Here is an 18,028-nt window from a genome sequence, read left to right as displayed (position 1 = left end):
ATGACACTAATAAAATTTCTATAATTTAAGGGTTTGGTGCCTTTGTTGATAAGACGGTCCTTCCGTACACCAACACCAACAAGAACAAACTACAGAGGCCATGCGATGAGAATTACCAGTGTCAAGCTACCTTTGGCTACCGGCATGTGCTTAGTATGACACCAAGGATTGATGAGTTCAAAGAAAAAGTAACAGAGCAGTTAATTTCTGGGAATTTGGATTCTCCTGAAGGCAGTCTTGATGCCATGATGCAGGCTGCTGTTTGTGGGGTAAGGGATAAAGTATTACTATATACAGCGGCTCAAATAAGTATTTAACACATCATTATTTTTGCCACTAAAGGTATAAATGTATTACTAGATGCTATTGACATGACATTTTCACCAGACATCTAATGTTGGCCTCGGTACTTCTCAATATTTTCCACTTTTTTAAATTGAGATGTCTTCACACATTGGCACACGAAAAACACTACACTTAAATAGTTTATGAGTTCCTTTTCCAGCTTAGAGGTCAATATAAATTATTAAAACACACACACAGTACACAATCAGGTTTGATTATGTGCACGTTTATTTTCTAATCTATTTGGGAACTTCAAAAGAAGCACAACTCTAACTACTGTGAGAGGAAATAGAAATAAGTAAGAATTGAAAAGGATAAAATAAAGAAAAATAAGGAAAATCAACTAAAGAGGAATGGTCTGAAACGAGTAGGGAAGTAACGATAGCCAAACATCGCTATATGATAATTATCACAATATTGTTGGAAGGTTGGCGATATATAAAAAAAAAAGCCCACAATAATGTGTAAAAACTCACAATATAGTAAAAATATAAATAAAAAATATAAATAAAAAATTCAAATAAAAAAAGAGCTCATATTGTTGTGTTTGGCTGAAGCAGGCAAAAAGTAATGTTTTTTTGTTTTTGATGGAGATATTGAAAAATATTTGCTGGTTTGACTGATTTATATTTAACTGCACTAATGAACTAACCATCAGATGGTGCTAAAACTGCACAAATGGAATAAAACCTTGCCTTTTTAACGGACGTGCTGCTTTTAATATTGTGACATAACGACGATATTGTGGCACTTTTTAATATCACGGTTATCGTTACATCCCTAGAAACAAGGTGATGGAATTTCCCTAATCAGACAAACATGGCCCTAAAGTTGACCTAATTATTTAACAAATTTGTACAATCGGGTTAAGTTCTGCAAAGCTGCACTTACTTACGTCTCTGCAACAATAAACTGTAAACTCTACAACAAATACAAGCTATTACATCTACGTCTGCAACGTGTAAGTACGTAAATACCTAAAATACCTACCAACCTACCTAACCACTCCATCCATCCATCCATCCATCCATCTATCTATCTATCTATCTATCTATCTATCTATCTATCTATCTATCTATCTATCTATCTATCTATCTATCTATCTATCTATCTATCTATCTATCTATCTATCTATCTATCTATCTATCTATCTATCTATCTATCTATCTATCTATCTATCTATCTATCTATCTATCTATCTATCTATCTATCAGGTTCAGACATAGGGAACTCAAAGAATGTAAACAAATACTCATGGTAGAATATTGAAACTCACAGTCACATTATTATTATCTTTTTTGCGCAGGTCTGTGGCAGGAAGAAATGGTTGCCACCTTGGTGTCCTAATTGCATTTAGTTGAAAAACATATTTGAAGAAGGCAGAGAGGCCATCGAAGTGGCTTTTGAATGTAATTTTGTGTTTTATTTGAAAACTGCTTTGAATTTACACATTTTGTTGTCAGGATAAAATAGGTTGGAGGAACAGTAGTACTCGACTGCTTGTGTTGGCAACTGATGACGGATTCCACATGGCTGGAGATGGGAAATTGGCTGGCATCCTGGAACCAAATGATGAACAGTGCCACGTGAAGAACACCCTTTATACCAAGAGCAATGAAATGGTATGTATGGGCACACATGGAGATGAGCAATCAACAGCAGGGTCTTTGTCACAGCTACTAAGAGTAGTGGACCAATTAAGATTATACAAATTGTTTGGGGGGGGGGGGGTCCGCTGGTCGCTCCTCTTAACTCACTGCACGAGTTTTGCACAATACACTTTTATAGACATATAGGGCACATAACACACTTTGGGAGGGGTGGGGGGGACACCGTCTTTGCCCTACAACTCCCCTCCAATTTTAATGCACCACACAACTGTGTGTGTGTGTGTGGGGGGGGGGGGGGGGTCTGCGTGGGGCGCCATCGGTTGGGGCAGACCGCAGCAAAGAGCAGTGCTGCGGTCCCCTGTCCGTGTCCCCGCCGCGACCCCCCCCCCCCCATTTATTTTTAATGCACCACATACACTCACTGACATGCTTGGGAGGCGGGTGGATCGGAGCAGAGGGGGATATCATTTCCCTCTGCTCCGGTTCACCTGCTCCCAATTTTAATGCACCAAACACACACACTTGTATATACACTGGGTGGGGTCACATTCAAGGTTTAGGGGTAGAGTTCGCCAGTCGGCAAGCTGGCGAACTCAGTAACAGGGTTAACTCTCACTAAGAACGCTGGGGTGACGGTGAGCGGGGGCTGTGGGCCGGTGGGATTTCCTGGCGGGCCTGCAGTGCCCCGTCCTGCTGCGTTGGGTTGGGGGCGCGGGCCGCGTTGGAGTGGGGGGCGCTCCTGCTCCTGGGTTTGCTCTCCGGCCGGTGGCCCCTGCGGGGCCCGGGGGTCGTCCTTCGGCGCTGCCGCGGCCTGGGGGGCCCTAAGGTGTTGCGCAAAACTGATTTGGGGTCAATAGGTCAAGTGAACTGGTAGCTATTGAGCGAAAATGCAAATTTTTGTTGAAAAGAAAATTTATTAAAAATACCTGGATACCTCAAATGAAAAAATAAGAGGTGTGCATCATCATAGTGGCATGTCTGTTGGATGTTGCACACCTCTTATTTTTTCATTTTAGGTCTCCACTTATTTTTAATAAATTTTCTTTTCAACAAAAATTTGCATTTTTGCTCAAAAGCTTCCAGGTCATGTGACCTATTGACCCCAAATCAGTGCTGCATCATAGTGGCATGTTGGCTGGATGATGCACACCTCAATTTCAACCTTTCTCTCATTTTCAATGAACTTTATACGTATTGTACGTTCTAGCTCAATACCAGGTCATGGAACCTATTTACCCACAAAGAGTGCATACACAATGAAACGTGAATTAGTGATATACTGAACTGTTTTCCATTAAAAAAGAAAAAAATAATCTTTTAAACTGCTTGTCAGTAACATTTTATTTTGAAAATCTGACTTTTATTTTGAAAACTGGATGTCGTTCTCCGCGCCGGGTGTCCTTTTGCGCATACTACCATAAATCTTAAAATCATAAAATAAAAAATTTTGGGAGCTCGAACAACAGTGCAAGCAGACACGTTAGCCCAATTTTTATTTTAGCCCTCCAAAAAGGCTCAGCAGGACACACATGATTATGGCTCGTGTTTGTCTTTGTTTGTTTATTGAACATAAGACCACAAGTCATAAATCTGGAATGAAACAAATAAAAATAATCACAACGATATAATGCTAATATTACATGTATCATTATACAAATACATGCACTTTATACATTTTGTTATTTATTGTTGAAATGAATGTCCTATGTTGTTACATTTGATTTCAAATAACATCTATTTTTTATTACAACAAAGATGATGCACAATAATCACTATTGAATGTAATCAACAACATAACCCTAAATGCTTTGCAAGGTTTGCTCATGCGCACAACGGTCAAAAAACGTTTTAACGGTTTACCCAAGCTTCACATGGAACTCTTCTTAGTGTAAGCACTGCACGCAATAGTCACAAGGTGCGTTTCCATTACCTTCAGTTCTGCGCAAAAGGCAAGTTGCGCAAAAGCAAGCTGGTAATGGAAACACATGATTAAAAAAAAAAACTCTTAAAAAAAGTTTTTACGCTCTCATGAGGTTGTTTTTTTAGACTTGTCGTAATAGAAGTATTTCGCAAAAGTGTAATGGAAACACTTTTTGCTCTGTAGTCATGTAACCCCCACCCGGTCAAGGAGGAAAGGAAGTAGGAAGTACGGGGCCACTTGCTTTCGTGTCGGAGCTGCATCCGGAGGGGATAACAAGTCTATTAAAGCACAAAGCGATTCAGTTATTGAGCCAATATCCCGGCGTTCAACGCATGTCCCATGTCGTTGCATGAGAAATTGCCGTTGCCCCTTGCAACGAGCGACATACGGCGCACGTCGTTGTTGAAATTCATCCGTCCGCACCATAACACAAGTTATAAGCGCGCACACACCAACACCAAATGGCCGAACCCGTCCGATGAGGGGAGAGAGATGTTTTTAAAGTACTATTAACAACTTCGGACGTCTGTCTTCCGTAAACATTGTTGAGAGTCTTCTGCCTAGATTTAGTCATAACTGTTTTAATTTACTTATTTCCTCAGTAGAACTTTTATCTGTGGATGTGTCTTTGTAAGTGCTGTCGCAATTTCTGCTCATGTCATCATGTCTAAAGGACCTCGTCTGTTTCCACATCAATGGGGCAGTGTCTGGGGTTGAACTCAATGTGTATTGGATGATATGCTGTAAAAGTGTAAAAAGTCTTTTCTACTTCCGGCTGTCGTCATGTGTATTGAACTCAGGCCTGGGGGCTGTTTTCTGAGGGTTTTTCAAGATAGTATAAGAATGCTGTGAGTCCGCTGTAACTGCACACTTGCGAGAGGACCTGCAGCCATTTCTCTGTAAACTTGCTTGTGTCCAGAATATTCGGTAAAATAAATCCTTCGAAGGACCTTTTTCACCGATCTCCAGTCTGTATTCAGAAAATCAACATTCTCTCTACCCGAACAACAACGAACACGCGGAAGACAAAGATAGTCTTCTAACAACATCATGAACACCTCCTACAGAACAGCGAGATGGGACATTACGAGAGATGTGCATCAATGTGTACGCGCTCACGTGAAAATACAGTAAATCTAATACATGAATGGGGCAGCGGGTAACGACTCTAGTGAGCTCAATGTAGCGGAGAAAGAGTAGCGTTTCTTCTTCACACATCTACTCAATTAAAAGTAAAAAGTATTGTGTGGTAAAACTACTCTTAGAAGTATTTTTTTTCAAAAAGTTACTCAAGTAAATGTAACAGAGTAAATGTAACTCGTTACTACCCACCTCTGCAGTGCATACTGTCATTTGTAAATATGTGTGCATAGCAGAACTGAAAGGAGAAATTGGACGTGACATCATTTTACTGAGGAAGTCGTAGTGAAGCGAACGGCAGTATCCATGACAGTACACTGTGCGGTGAGAGAAACTTAATTTCTAAATAAACCTTACATTACCAAGTAGTATGAGATAAATGTATTGTAGCACTTTTGTTTTGAAGTTGTTCACAGAAGCGAGGCATAATGCAGCTTAAGGGCCGACGTGACTCGTCTATTCATAGTTTGTGCCGGCACCAAACTTACGACAGATGCAGCATCACAACTTTGTCCTGTAATTACGTTCAAGCTCCAGTTATGAGCAGTAAGGCATAAATGCGCTGACATTGCCAGCGTTTAACGGAGGCTGCCAGCTAGCAGCAGCAAGCTAGCCGAGCTAGCTAGCAGTGCTAAAGTTCCCCAAAATCGCTACGGTGGTTCTGACGTCACTTATCGTCGCATAGACCAAACTCTATGGGGAGAGATTCAGAGAGGAAAATATTGTGCTACTAAAGCACAGTTTAAATTTAAGTTTAAAAAAAAAAGTTGATTATCTAAAAAGTGAAAACTAGTGCAAATGTGCTTTTTGTGTTATTTATCATTGTTCTTTAACCAATCAAGAATATATATTTCTCTCCAAATACTCGATTATTCGCTAGAATTTTCAGTAGGATATCTGAATACCAAAATATATGATAGCTGCATCCCTAATAATATACATTTTCAGTTACCGTAGTTTTGTGGCATGCACGCGAGTTTCTTCACCACGCCCCCCTATCAAATCTAGCGAGCCTGCATACCGCAAGCCATACTGCATATGCATAATTTTGATTTGAGATTTGCACAATAAATGTTGTTATCCTAAGCAAATGTATTCTTTCATGTTTTTTTAAAATATCCATTTAGCTTCTTTAAAGGACTATGTAAACCAGTAAGTAAATTATTTATAAAAAATAATAAAAAAATTAAAAACACTTAAATCTATATTGTGATATATACTGTCACCGTGAAGGGATGCAGTTTATACAGTGATATAAATTTTGGGCCAGCCCTAAATTAACCCATACATTATAGGGCTCATGCATGCTTAAAAATGTACTCACTTCATGTGTTTTATCAATCTTCATCCACAAATTCAAAAATGATTCCTTTTCATAAAACGAAAGCACCAAGACGGTCCTTGAAAGTGTTTGATCTTCATGTTTTGCGCTAGCGTTATTGCCCTCAGTCTAATGGTGACAGTAGACAGCTTAGCTTAGCTTCTCTAACCTCACAAGCCAGATTAATAAATGTGCTTCACTTAAGGGAGTTCTTCACATTATCAAGCTGGAACTTCACTCGACAGATCCGTTTGGGAAAGGAAGGACATTCTGTATAATACTTTAAGCTGATTGGACGATGCGGCACCTTGTATGTGTTTGTTTTGGTCAATCACGGCAACAAATGAAAATGTCGAACATCTTTACCAGATAAAAATGCACAAAGCACCTCTCGCTGTTCAAATTCAACAAGGAAACGGTGAGTAATTCTGCGAGAACGGAATTAATTGAAGCGTCTATTTGTCTGTTAGATTTGTTTGTCCCCCACAGCGCGTCTTGGTTTTGTCCTGCCCTAAACAACGCCTGATCGGTTAGACCTAAAAAAGGTCGGTTGCAAATGTATCAGCAGGAGCGGTATTATATGTATTTCTCGTAGTATTTGTGAACAAATACCGCAAGAATTCCGCTTGTTGGCAAGGTTAACACTTTTCCCGGCTGTTCTTTGAGCAATAATCCATTGTTCAAATCGGTCTTCCAACTCTGGCCAGCTCGCCTTGCTCCCGCGGAAGCTCAGTTTAGTCTTCTTGGCAAAGTTCATTTTCCGGCTTCCCTACGAACCATGGATTAATTGATGTAGAATTCTCTTTTGGCTGCTCTATTCCCATGTACAACCGCATAACTCATAGCTTGTAGTTTAAACTGTTTGAGTCATAAGCATGTCTCTTCGCTGATGCTATTTTTGGGGGTCTGATGTTTTGCACAATGCACCTACCAGGGCGTTTTTTTCACATCTGCGTGCCGTCCTCTTTCACGCTCACCTTTGCCTCTTTAGAGTCCGCATGCTGACCTCAATCACGTCACCCTTTTCTGTATGTAAACACTGTGTCGGCCCCGGCGAGAAATGCTCCGACAGTCAGTCAAGCGGAGCACTTACCAAAGTCGTAAATTTTTGAGAAAATGTGAGACTTAAGTGTGTCTTATGGTCGCGAAAATACAATAAATTTGCCATTAGTAGTGGTGCAAGGGATCATCATTGATCCGGGGTCAGGATCAGGATCAGGCCCCACGGTTCGGATCGCCCACGATCCGCGGATTGGTTGGTGGGGTTGAAAAAACAACAACAGTGCACATTCGCAATGGATGGCATTCAGACATGTCAAGGAAGCTGAAACATACTCAACATAACACGCTAAACCTAATTTCAAAATAAGTTGACCAAATACAGTATTACATTGACGGCAATGCAAATAGCCTTAGTAAACTTTTACTTGAAGTTTTTTCTCTTTTTTCAACTTTATTTCGAACATGTATATAAAGAAAAAAAAACTTATTATAAAAGTACATGTGTAAAGACAAAATATACGAACCATATAAAACAAAACAACAAACACAACATTCAAGCAACGAAAGCAACATAAGAAAGTTTCAGTTTCAGTTTCACCCAGTCATGAGCTACACATTTACACATACATGTTCGAAAAAGACTAGGAAGAACCATAAACTTATCAGGTCCTACCCCTTTTAACAGCCGTTACACAATAAATAGTAGGTATGTATAGTAAACAGAAAAAAATGCTAGTATACAGCTAATATATCTTGAATTATAATAGCAAAGGTTATTATAGTAATAATAGTAGTATCTCTATTATAGTAGTAATAATTATTTATAGTGAACACATTGAACAGTGTGCCTTATGTATATATTGTCATACTCTTACATATACATATATATTTTTCCGTATCAATAGCAACAATACTACTAATAATACAATAATAATACTAATAAGAACATCAACCAATGTTACTTTTACACGAGCCGGACAGGAACTCGGGCGTCTGCATCAAGGTAGCTCTGGTATATTTAAAAATAAAACCGTTTGGGAACTTGTTTTTTCGGACAGAAGCTAGCTAACTACATAGCTTGACATGAGTCGGACACTTAAAAGACAAAAAATTAGCTTTTTTAAATGACAAAATAACACTCTTTAAACACAAAACGTACTTACCCATGCTAGCAGTCCCAGAAATAATGTCCAAAAAGCATATCGATGTGACGACAGGCAAGCGTGGCTATTTAGAACAGGCTGAGTACTAATTTAAAACAATGTCCAAACATAGAGCCAAAGCCAGCGTCTGAGCCCATTCCAGAAGTCGAGCTAAGTTGGCCCATGTCGTGGCGTGATAGTGAGCTTGACTTCCCTTTTAGACGTTTAGGCTTTCTTTATCGTAGTTTTGATCGACATTGTAGTTGCGACCAACATCAAAACAACGCTATCTGAACTCATATTCAATCGCTAATTTAGGACGTTAAGAAACCACTAATTAATTACGCTGTCATTGTATCATACAGCAGAAGTCTCCGAGGTAAGTGGCTAGCGGCTAACTGTTAGCATTACCAACGAGTGTCTGGCTGATAGTTTAAAGTGAGTTTGACAGCTGGTACCTGGTTTAATTCTTTTTCAATATATTGGACCAAGGCTACTTTGTAATTCACTCTCCATGTTTAAAGGAACGGAATGTGACTTAAATTTCACATTTTCATAATTATTAAAAAAATAATAATAATAAATAAATATATAGAACTTCCTTATTTATTTCATAAAACACTTTCGCCCATTAAAAAACATTCAACTCAAAATGTCAAACATAGCCGTTTAGATTTTAGGAACACAAATTTAAGTCATTAATACTTTATTTTACACATGGACCATGTATAAAATAAGAATGTTTCTGCCTCATATTGCACTCAAAGTTGTGTTCCTAAATCCTAAAGGTCTATATTAGAAATTTTGATTTATTTTTTTTATTGAATGGTAAAAAAATGTTTTACAAAATAAATGAAGACAAACTATTATTTATTTTCTTTTTCTTTTTTTGCTGATCTGAAAAACGATCTGATCCGTGGCTCAAATCCGTGATCCGATCTGAACCGTCACTTTTGTGATCCGTTGCACCACTAGCCATTAGTGTTTTATAGTGTATTGCAATCTTGTTTAGCTAGTTTATATTTAGAATTGAATCTAAATTTAATGTAGGGTTTAATGTGGTGTATGTGTTTTTTAATGCTGGGAGTTGATTGTGGGCCGGGAGTCTACATGTTTGTAGGAGAAAGCCATCGTAATTGGTGAAACCCCCGCAAGCACATGCAAAACATACAAGCTCCACACAAAAAGGTCACGAATTACATATTTTTGGTGTGCAGCAACAGCGTTATAAACATGTACCACTCAGCTGCCTTTTTAATTGAAATACGGTATGCAATTGTAATACAGTAATTACATCATGAACATAATGCAATAACTTACATGTGACCACTGTAAGTATGTTTAACCATATTGATGTGAAGGACTACCCATCAGTTGGACAAATAGCCATGCAGTTGGAAAAAGAACATATTCAACCCATATTTGCTGTGACAAAAAATGTGGAAAACATGTACAAGGTAAAGTATTCTACTTATAAATATGTACATATTTTGAGTGTGGAATGATTTTTAATCATATAGTCTATTTTATCATAGCAACTCTCCAAAATGATTCCAAAATCTGAGGTGGGAGTTCTGACACAAGATTCGAAAAATGTTGTTCAACTTATTGAAAGTGCATATAATGTAAGTCTTGAAGTATTTACCCTTTTCCTGAAGAGAAACCAATTCTTGTTTTTATTTTGGTATTTCAAACGTGCATAATCTCTCAAAACAATTGTATTTCCAGAGATTGTCTTCCAAAGTTACTCTAACCCATGATACTCTCCCTGAAAACGTAAGAGTTGTCTACAGTCCACTCTGTAATGATGCAAGACAAGAAGGGGACAACAAAGGAGTTTGTGACAATGTTCACGTGGGACAGATGGTCAGTTCTTCGTGGTTTTCTAAAGCCTGGTTATATATATAAAAACAAATATATAATGTAAAATTATAAATAAAATATATAATGTAAAAATATTCAATGAAATTTAGCCAGCCTACCACTGTGAGCAAGTCACTTGGGCAAAGTGGTAGAAGGAAGCAATTGACGTTGCTCAACTCCCTGGCAATCCCTAGCATTCTCCAGGACCCTGCTGCCACTGCATAGGAAACAAAACACACTCCTCTTGAACCCAAGTTCAACAGACTCTCTGTTGGGTATTAGTTGGCGGTGTGTGTGTGTGTGTGTGTGTGTGTGTGAAAGAGCAGGAAGCGCAGGTTATAAATAGTTATAAAAAAATATTGCAACATGGTGACACACTATAACAAAGGGAGTTCCTTCTGTACTGATTTCAAAGCGTACCTGAAGACCTAGTGAAAATTGTTTGGTGTATTTTGACGAAAGCATGTCAAAGGCATGTCCGTCATACAAAGTATTAACACATCTACAATCTGTTATGCATTATGAAAATAATGCAATCTGTGTCCTTTAAATACTGTACCTAACACCAAAAAACAATGATTCAACAGGATTATCAACTCCATGACACAGAATACTGTTACTGACTTATTTAATTTGATTGTGATGGCTTGATTGATGAAGTGTTCCAATATATTTATTGATTAAAAGCTTCACTGACATTATTTAAAGCTCTTTTCTCAGACAAGAAAATACCCTATAACCCTGTCTCTTAAAATTTTCTCCACAGATTTCTTTTGATGTAACAGTAACAGCAGACTCATGCATAAAGAACAAAACATTCTCTATCAGACCACTTGGTATTAAAGACACATTGACAGTGACCTTAACTACAAACTGTGAGTGTCAATGTAAAGATCCAAGTGAAAGTAGCCAACAATATTGTAATGGAAAGGGAAGAATAAGCTGTGGCATTTGCAGGTAAGCTTTATACTTTAATTCATCACGTTTTTACAGTTTAGCTATTGTGCAGACAATAATGCAGACATTTTTCTTCAGCGCGGAAAGTTTCAGTCAAAGTTCACAGTCCAACCGCAAAATGTTCCAGCCGCTATCTTGTCAGGTTTCAGTTCCTGTGTTGCAACTGCAGCTTCTTCTCTCCACAGACGACCCCAACCCACATAGTTCAAACATAGGTCACACTGTTGAATAATGCTTTGCAACTAAAAGGGTGAATATGGTATAACTTGTGTACATTTATTCTAACAAATCTGACTGTGTTAAAAACATTTGGTTGCAGGTTTCTATTTTGTCCTTGTGCTTATCAGCACAGAAATACATTTGCACACGCACAGGATGAGAATGTATATCAGAAACAAGACACGACATGAGTGACCCCCGGGTGACCAGGGTGTATACTCTATGTATAATTGTGTCTTTTTGTTATGCATTCTCGTCCTGCATGTGCCTAAAGGTATTACCATGCTAATAACACCACTTCTGACGGTCGTCCGGGACTCATAGAACTGTAGTTACAAGTTACATACGTAGCTGTCATTTTACCTGATAGATTTTGTTTTTTTCAGTCACATTCAAAATGGGAGAGGAAGAATGACTTACTCTCCTAAAATCAATATGTTCTTGTCTATGTATGTAATGTTATGTAAATCCATTGAACTTAAAAGTCGAAGCATTTTTTGTGGTGTGTTCATAGTTTGTCTCATTCTTATTAAGTTGCAGTCAAGGCTCTGTTGGTCAGTTCTGTGAGTGCTCCATTGGCAACAAAGATGAGCACTCCCTGAGAGCATCATGTGTGAGCCCAAGTGGTATTGAATGTGAGAGTCATGGAGATTGCGTGTGTGGCAGATGCCAGTGCCACACCACAGCAAGTGGAGGCAGTTACTATGGTGACTTCTGTGAATGTGATGACGAACACTGTGAGAAGTTCCAGAATAGATTATGCGGAGGTATGTTGGTTCCTTTTATATAAAGTATCTGTTCAACTATCTAGATTATCTGTAACTGTATTCGGGGGGCAGGGCCTAAACATCAAGTGGGTGTGGCCTAAACCGGAAGTGGTCGTGGTTTTATCAGAAATATATGGGGCTTACATTGATTCGGTAGTAAAAATAAATAAATTTCATACTTGAATGAATGAATGAAATGAATGATTTGGTTCATTGGCAAATAAAAAATTCAACATGGTCAAAAATAATAATAATAAATTCCATACATAAATATACAACCGAAAGGGTGTCGGCAGAAGCAAAAGCTTTTCATTTCTATGTCTACCCTTCTAGCACTAAAAAACTGAAGAAACAAAATAGTATATATATACTGTATATACACATAGTAAAATAAAGTGTGAAATTGATATGGATTGATCAAAAGTTGTTATAATTTTTGTTTATTTTAAAATTATTGCCAAAACAGCTTCATTGAGATTAAAATCAGTGCTTTTGATCATAAAATAACTATTTTTCGAAACAAGTTTTTTTTTCCATAAACTCAGAAAATGTATGTGTATCAATAAACATTTACTGAACAGTCTGAGAATTGATATTCAGTGCTTTTGATCACAATAATAAAGGAACTATTTATACAAGTTTTTTTATAATCCCAAAAAAAAATTTGAAAATAATATGTAATTGTCATGGTGTGTGAGTGGAGGACCCAAATGCAGGAAAGTAGGAGAGCCACGGCAGGGATGTGGATAACGTAGTTTTAATCCACCAAACGAACCAACACAAAAATCACACTCGAGGGCGGACAAAAGCAAACACAAAATCACGCTCAAGGGCGGACAAAAAGCAAAACCAAAATCACGCTCGAGGGCGGACAAAAAGTAAGTCATGGGAATCAGGAGTAGAGTCTTGTAGAAGCTTATTCAGTCGGGTCAGGTGAATAGCGTCTCGGAGTAATAACCCGACACTTCTTGCTGCTTCTGCCAGGCCTTTATCTTGGCCTGATGATAAAGGCCTGGCGATAAAGTGTGCCAATTTTAGAAAATCGGTCCACCACCGTAAGGATCACCGACTGCCCGTTGGAAGAAGGTAGCCCGGTAACGAAATCCAATGCCACATGCGACCAAGGACGGTGGGGAATGGGCAGGGGGCGGAGCTGGCTGGATGGCTTATGGCGAGAGGGCTTATTACGGGCACACACTGTACAGTACGTGACATGGTCCTTAATGTCCTTGCGTAGCCCGGGCCACCAAAATCTCTGCGCTATCAGGGACAGAGTTCGACCCACCCCAGTGTGACATGCCACCTTCGATGCGTGCCCCCACTGCAGCACCTCTTGCCGAAGGTGTGTGGGCACAAACAACTTATCCTCAGGGCACGCTACCGGGGTCTGCGTGTCACAGCTGCTTCCACCACCTTCCGCTCTACCTCCCACTGGAGGGCTCCCAATACTCGGTTCTCCGGCACGATAGTTTCGGGTGGAGACCCCTCGGCGGCTGGACCGTGTATGCGGGACAAGGCATCCGGCTTGGCATTCTGGGCTCCTGGTCGGTAAGTGATGATGTAGTTGAAACGGGTTAGGAACAGGGCCCAGCGTGCTTGACGGGGATACAATCTTCGAGCGGACCGGAGGTACGACAAGTTCTTGTGGTCCGTAAAAATCTGGAAGGGTTCCGCCGCGCCCTCCAGCCAGTGCTACTCCTGCAACGCAAAGATAATGGCCAGTAGCTCACGAGAGAAGTTAGCGAACCCTAGGAACCTCTGCAAGTGTTTTCTGGACGTGGGTGTTGGCCACTCGACCGCGGCCTGGATCTTGGCCGGGTCGGCTCTCAATTGACCCCTCTCCACAATATAGCCGAGGAACTGGACCAAACTGGTGTGAAACGCACACTTCTCGGCTTTTACGTATAGCCGGTTCTCCAGCAGTTGCTCCAAAACCAGCCGAACGTGTTGCCGATGTTCTGCTAGATTAGAGAAGATTAAAATGCCGTCAAGATACACAAAACAAAAGTGATTGAGCATGTCACGTAAGACGTCATTAATGAACCCCTGGAATACTGCGGGAGCATTTGAGAGGCCAAACGGCATAACCAAATACTCGAAATGCCCAATGGGTGTTTTAAACGCTGTTTTCCATTCATCGCCCTCCCTTATCCTAACCAGATGGTAGGCACTACGAAGGTCTAATTTGGTGAACACCGTAGCCGAATGTAAGGGAGCGAATGTTGAGTCCATTAGCGGCAAAGGATATTTGTTTTTAATAGTTATGTCATTAAACCCACGGAAATCTATGCAAGGGCGTAGTGTTTTGTCTTTCTTCTCAACGAAGAAAAACCCTGCCCCTAGCGGCGACTTGGAAGGCCGAATCAGCCCAGCCGCCAGTGACGTTGTGATATATTACTTTAGGGCTTGGAGTTCCGGCTTGGCAATTTGGTACAGGCGTGTACTAGGCAGCGGTGCCCCAGGAACCAGTTCTATCGCGCAATCATAAGGTCGATGCGGGGGGAGAGACATGGCCCGGTCTTTACTAAAAACCTCCCGTAAGTCGTGGTATTCCGCTGGCACATCATCCAGGTTAATCAACTCTATAGTTGCTTCGGCTGGGCCACCGTGGTCATTCACCGCTGACTGCAGGCAATGCGAGTGACAGAACAAACTCCATCTCTCCAACCTGGGCATGCCCCAGTTTATGTCAGGGTTATGCCTGGCCAGCCAAGTCAGACCCAGGACCACTGGGGCAGACCGGGACGGCATAATGAAGAACTGTCTGGTTTCCACGTGGTTTCCTGATAGACGCAGTTGTAGGCTCTCTGTTCTGTATGTAATTACACCCAAGAGACGCCTGTTGAGGTCATATATCTCCTTGGTTCTCTCGAGTCTAACCACCGGACATTTCATGGCGTTAACAAGCTTTGGGTCGACAATACAGTCGTCCGCCCCAGAATCCACTAAAGCCGTCATCTTTGCCCTCACCCCACCCCATGTCATTTCTCCTGACAATTGTAGTCTTTTTGTGTTAACTGATCCCATGGACTGGGAGTACTCAGACTGGATGTTACGTTGGGATGGAATGGTTGTGGCTGGAACGGGTGTGACGTCCCGACGTCTCTCAGGCCGCCTCCAACACTTGGCCGATAGCCGCCCTCCTCCCAGCTGCATAGGCTCGACGCCATCTCCGGCAGGAGAGCGTCGCCACGAAGCGTCGGGGGGCGAGGCCGATACCGGCTGAGCAGCCGTGTCCGTTGCCTCCGGTCGTCGCTCCTTCTCCCGTTCCCGCTGCCGTGTCCGTTGCCTCCGGTCGTCGCTCCTTCTCCCGTTCCCGCCGTCGCTCCCGCAACCTCTTGTCCAACCGGATGGCCAAGCCGATGAGCTCCTCCAGAGTGGACGTCTCGTCCCGTGCCGCCAGCTCGTCCTTGATCCGCGGGTTGAGTCCCCGCCGGAAAATCCCGCGCACTTCGCCGTAACGGCTCTCGGCGGCCAAAGCCCGGAAGGAGATGGAGTATTCCGCCACGGAGGTCCAGCAAGCGGCTGCCCGCTTCCTTCCCTTTTACTGGGTGGTCGAAGACGTTTCGAAATTCCGCCAGGAAGGCAGGAACTGAAGCTCGGAGCTCCGGATTGGCTTTGCTGACCGCCATCGCCCATAGTGCTGCCTGGCCGGAAAGCAGACTCATAATAAAGGCGACTTTGGCGCCGTCGTCCGGCAAGGTGTGCGGCTGTTGGTCGAGAACCAGACTACACTGGTGAATGAACTGGTCACACCCACCAATTTCGCCAGAGTAGCGGGGAGGATGGGGAATATTGGGTTCCCAGAGAACAAAGTTGCCTGCTGATCGGGACGCGGGTAAGACAGAAGACGTCCCGGCTGGTCGTAAGTCTTCCGCGGCCGTGGATTCCGACCTCCGCTCCACCTGCAAGGTGAGCGATCCGATCTGGGCGGTTAGCGTCGACACTGCCTCCTTCAGCTCACGGAAGTATTGCTCGTGCTGGCCGAGTAAGTGTCCATGGCTGGCCATGGCCTGGCGCAGGCTGTTGGGGTCTGCGGGGTCCATTCTTGGTCGGGTTATTCTGTCATGGTGTGTGAGTGGAGGACCCAAATGCAGGAAAGTAGAAGAGCCCCGGCAGGGATGTGGATAACGTAGTTTTAATCCACCAAACGAACCAACACAAAAATCACGCTCGAGGGCGGACAAAAGCAAACACAAAATCACGCTCAAGGGCGGACAAAAAGCAAAACCAAAATCATGCTCGAGGGCGGACAAAAAGCAAGTCATGGGAATCAGGAGTAGAGTCTTGTAGAAGCTTATTCAGTCGGGTCAGGTGAATAGCGTCTCGGAGTAATAACCCGACACTTCTTGCTGCTTCTGCCAGGCCTTTATCTTGGCCTGATGAACTGATGAGCAGCAGGTGTGTTTAGCGGGCTCCGTTTTCCAGCTGTAAAGGGAAGCAGAAACAGCTGACCCAATCATCACAGTAATACTGCTGAACACAGCACATGCAGTAGAAAATAATGATGAACTACTAAAAATGCATGAACAAGAGTTGTCATATGCAACATAGCTTTTCTTTTTTATCCATCCATCCATCATCTACTGCTTATCTGGGGTCAGGTCGCGGGGGCAGCAGCTTTAGCAGGGAAGCCCAAACTTCCCTCTCCCTAGCCACTTCAACCAGCTCCTCCGACGGGATCCCAAGGCGTTCCCAGGCCATCCGAAATTCTGTCCATTAAAGTTATGAACAGAATCCGAGACAAAGGGAAACCTGTCATGTTTGGATCTGTTTTCCTTGTGTGTCTTCCTTGTCTTGTTAAGTGTGATCTTGCCCCAGGTGTGTCTTGTTGTGTCGTTAGTGTCTGTGTATTTAGTCTGCTGTCTCCCCTCTGTCTGTGTCGGTTCATTGTTTTTCCCCATGTCATGTTGCCCGTTTTTTGCCTTGTATTTTCCCCATGTCATGCTGCCCGTTTTTTGCCTTGTATTTTCCCCATGTCATGCTGCCCGTTTTTTGCCTTGTCTTTTCCCCATGTCATGCTGTTCGTTTTTGCCTAGTTGTTCCCCCATGTTTTGGTTCATGTTTTGGTTCTAGTTTTGGTTTATCTTCTAATTTGGAAGATCACCTTTTGTTTGTAAGTAATTAAAATCCCTTTTTTTGATTGAACCTCTGCCTCCTCACCCTGTCTTCCCGCATTTGGGTGAGAAGGACCCAGCGGGAGCGCTGAAAGCCAAGTTGTGGAATCAGGAGGCACGCCTGTCACGCCATGAGGAGCTCCAGCACGCCATGGCCGCCCAAATGGACCTACTATCGTCCTTGATTGAGGGAGTCGGTCGTCGTTGGGCTTCAGCTGGTGGCGCTCGGAGTCACCAGCCCCAACTCCCTGAACCACGTCTGTCGCAGTTTCAAGTCCCCGAACCACGTCTGCCGCAGCTTCAAGTCCCCGAACCACGTCTGCCGCAGCTTCAAGTCCCCGAACCACGTCTGCCGCAGCTTCAAGTCCCCGAACCACGTCTGCCGCAGTTTCAAGTCCCCGAACCACGTCTGCCGCAGTTTCAAGTCCCCGAACCACGTCTGCCGCAGTTTCAAGTCCCCGAACCACGTCTGTCGCAGTTTCAAGACCCCGAACCACGTCTGTCGCAGTTTCAAGACCCCGAACCACGTCTGTCGCACCTTCTACTCCCCGAACCACTTCTGCCGCAGCTTCAATTCTCTGAACCCTTTTTTTGAACCCTTTTGTTATAGGGACGTCTGGGAGC

General features: G+C 42.3%; 2 protein-coding genes across 8 annotated transcripts in view; one reads left to right on the top strand and one right to left on the bottom strand.

Annotated features, from left to right (window-relative positions):
• Positions 1 to 18,028, top strand: part of itgb2 (integrin, beta 2) — an 81,363-nt gene that overhangs the window by 41,656 nt on the left and 21,679 nt on the right. For 6 of the 7 annotated variants that reach the window (XR_013295975.1, XM_077580422.1, XM_077580423.1 and 3 more), the window contains exons 6-12: positions 31 to 269; positions 1,809 to 1,967; positions 9,843 to 9,938; positions 10,017 to 10,106; positions 10,210 to 10,347; positions 11,111 to 11,301; positions 12,055 to 12,287. Coding sequence is in view for 6 of the 7 variants with exons in the window: in XM_077580422.1 (XP_077436548.1) it covers positions 31 to 269; positions 1,809 to 1,967; positions 9,843 to 9,938; positions 10,017 to 10,106; positions 10,210 to 10,347; positions 11,111 to 11,301; positions 12,055 to 12,287 (1,146 nt within the window). In the remaining variant the exon portion in view is untranslated. The remainder of the gene's footprint in view (positions 1 to 30; positions 270 to 1,808; positions 1,968 to 9,842; positions 9,939 to 10,016; positions 10,107 to 10,209; positions 10,348 to 11,110; positions 11,302 to 12,054; positions 12,288 to 18,028) is intronic. The other variant, XM_077580424.1, reaches the window with a different exon arrangement.
• LOC144060680 (uncharacterized) overlaps positions 13,983 to 18,028 on the bottom strand; it is a 29,281-nt gene continuing 25,235 nt past the window's right edge. Inside the window, exon 2 of the mRNA XM_077580429.1 lies at positions 13,983 to 16,715. Within this exon, the coding sequence (XP_077436555.1) occupies positions 15,269 to 16,555 (1,287 nt within the window). The 5' untranslated portion in view covers positions 16,556 to 16,715 and the 3' untranslated portion in view covers positions 13,983 to 15,268. The remainder of the gene's footprint in view (positions 16,716 to 18,028) is intronic.

The sequence above is a fragment of the Vanacampus margaritifer genome, chromosome 11 (assembly GCF_051991255.1).
Source record: "Vanacampus margaritifer isolate UIUO_Vmar chromosome 11, RoL_Vmar_1.0, whole genome shotgun sequence".
Lineage (NCBI taxonomy): Eukaryota > Metazoa > Chordata > Actinopteri > Syngnathiformes > Syngnathidae > Vanacampus > Vanacampus margaritifer.
The sequence above is the reverse complement of the archived record's forward strand: the minus strand, read 5'-3'. Positions and strand labels throughout refer to the sequence as shown.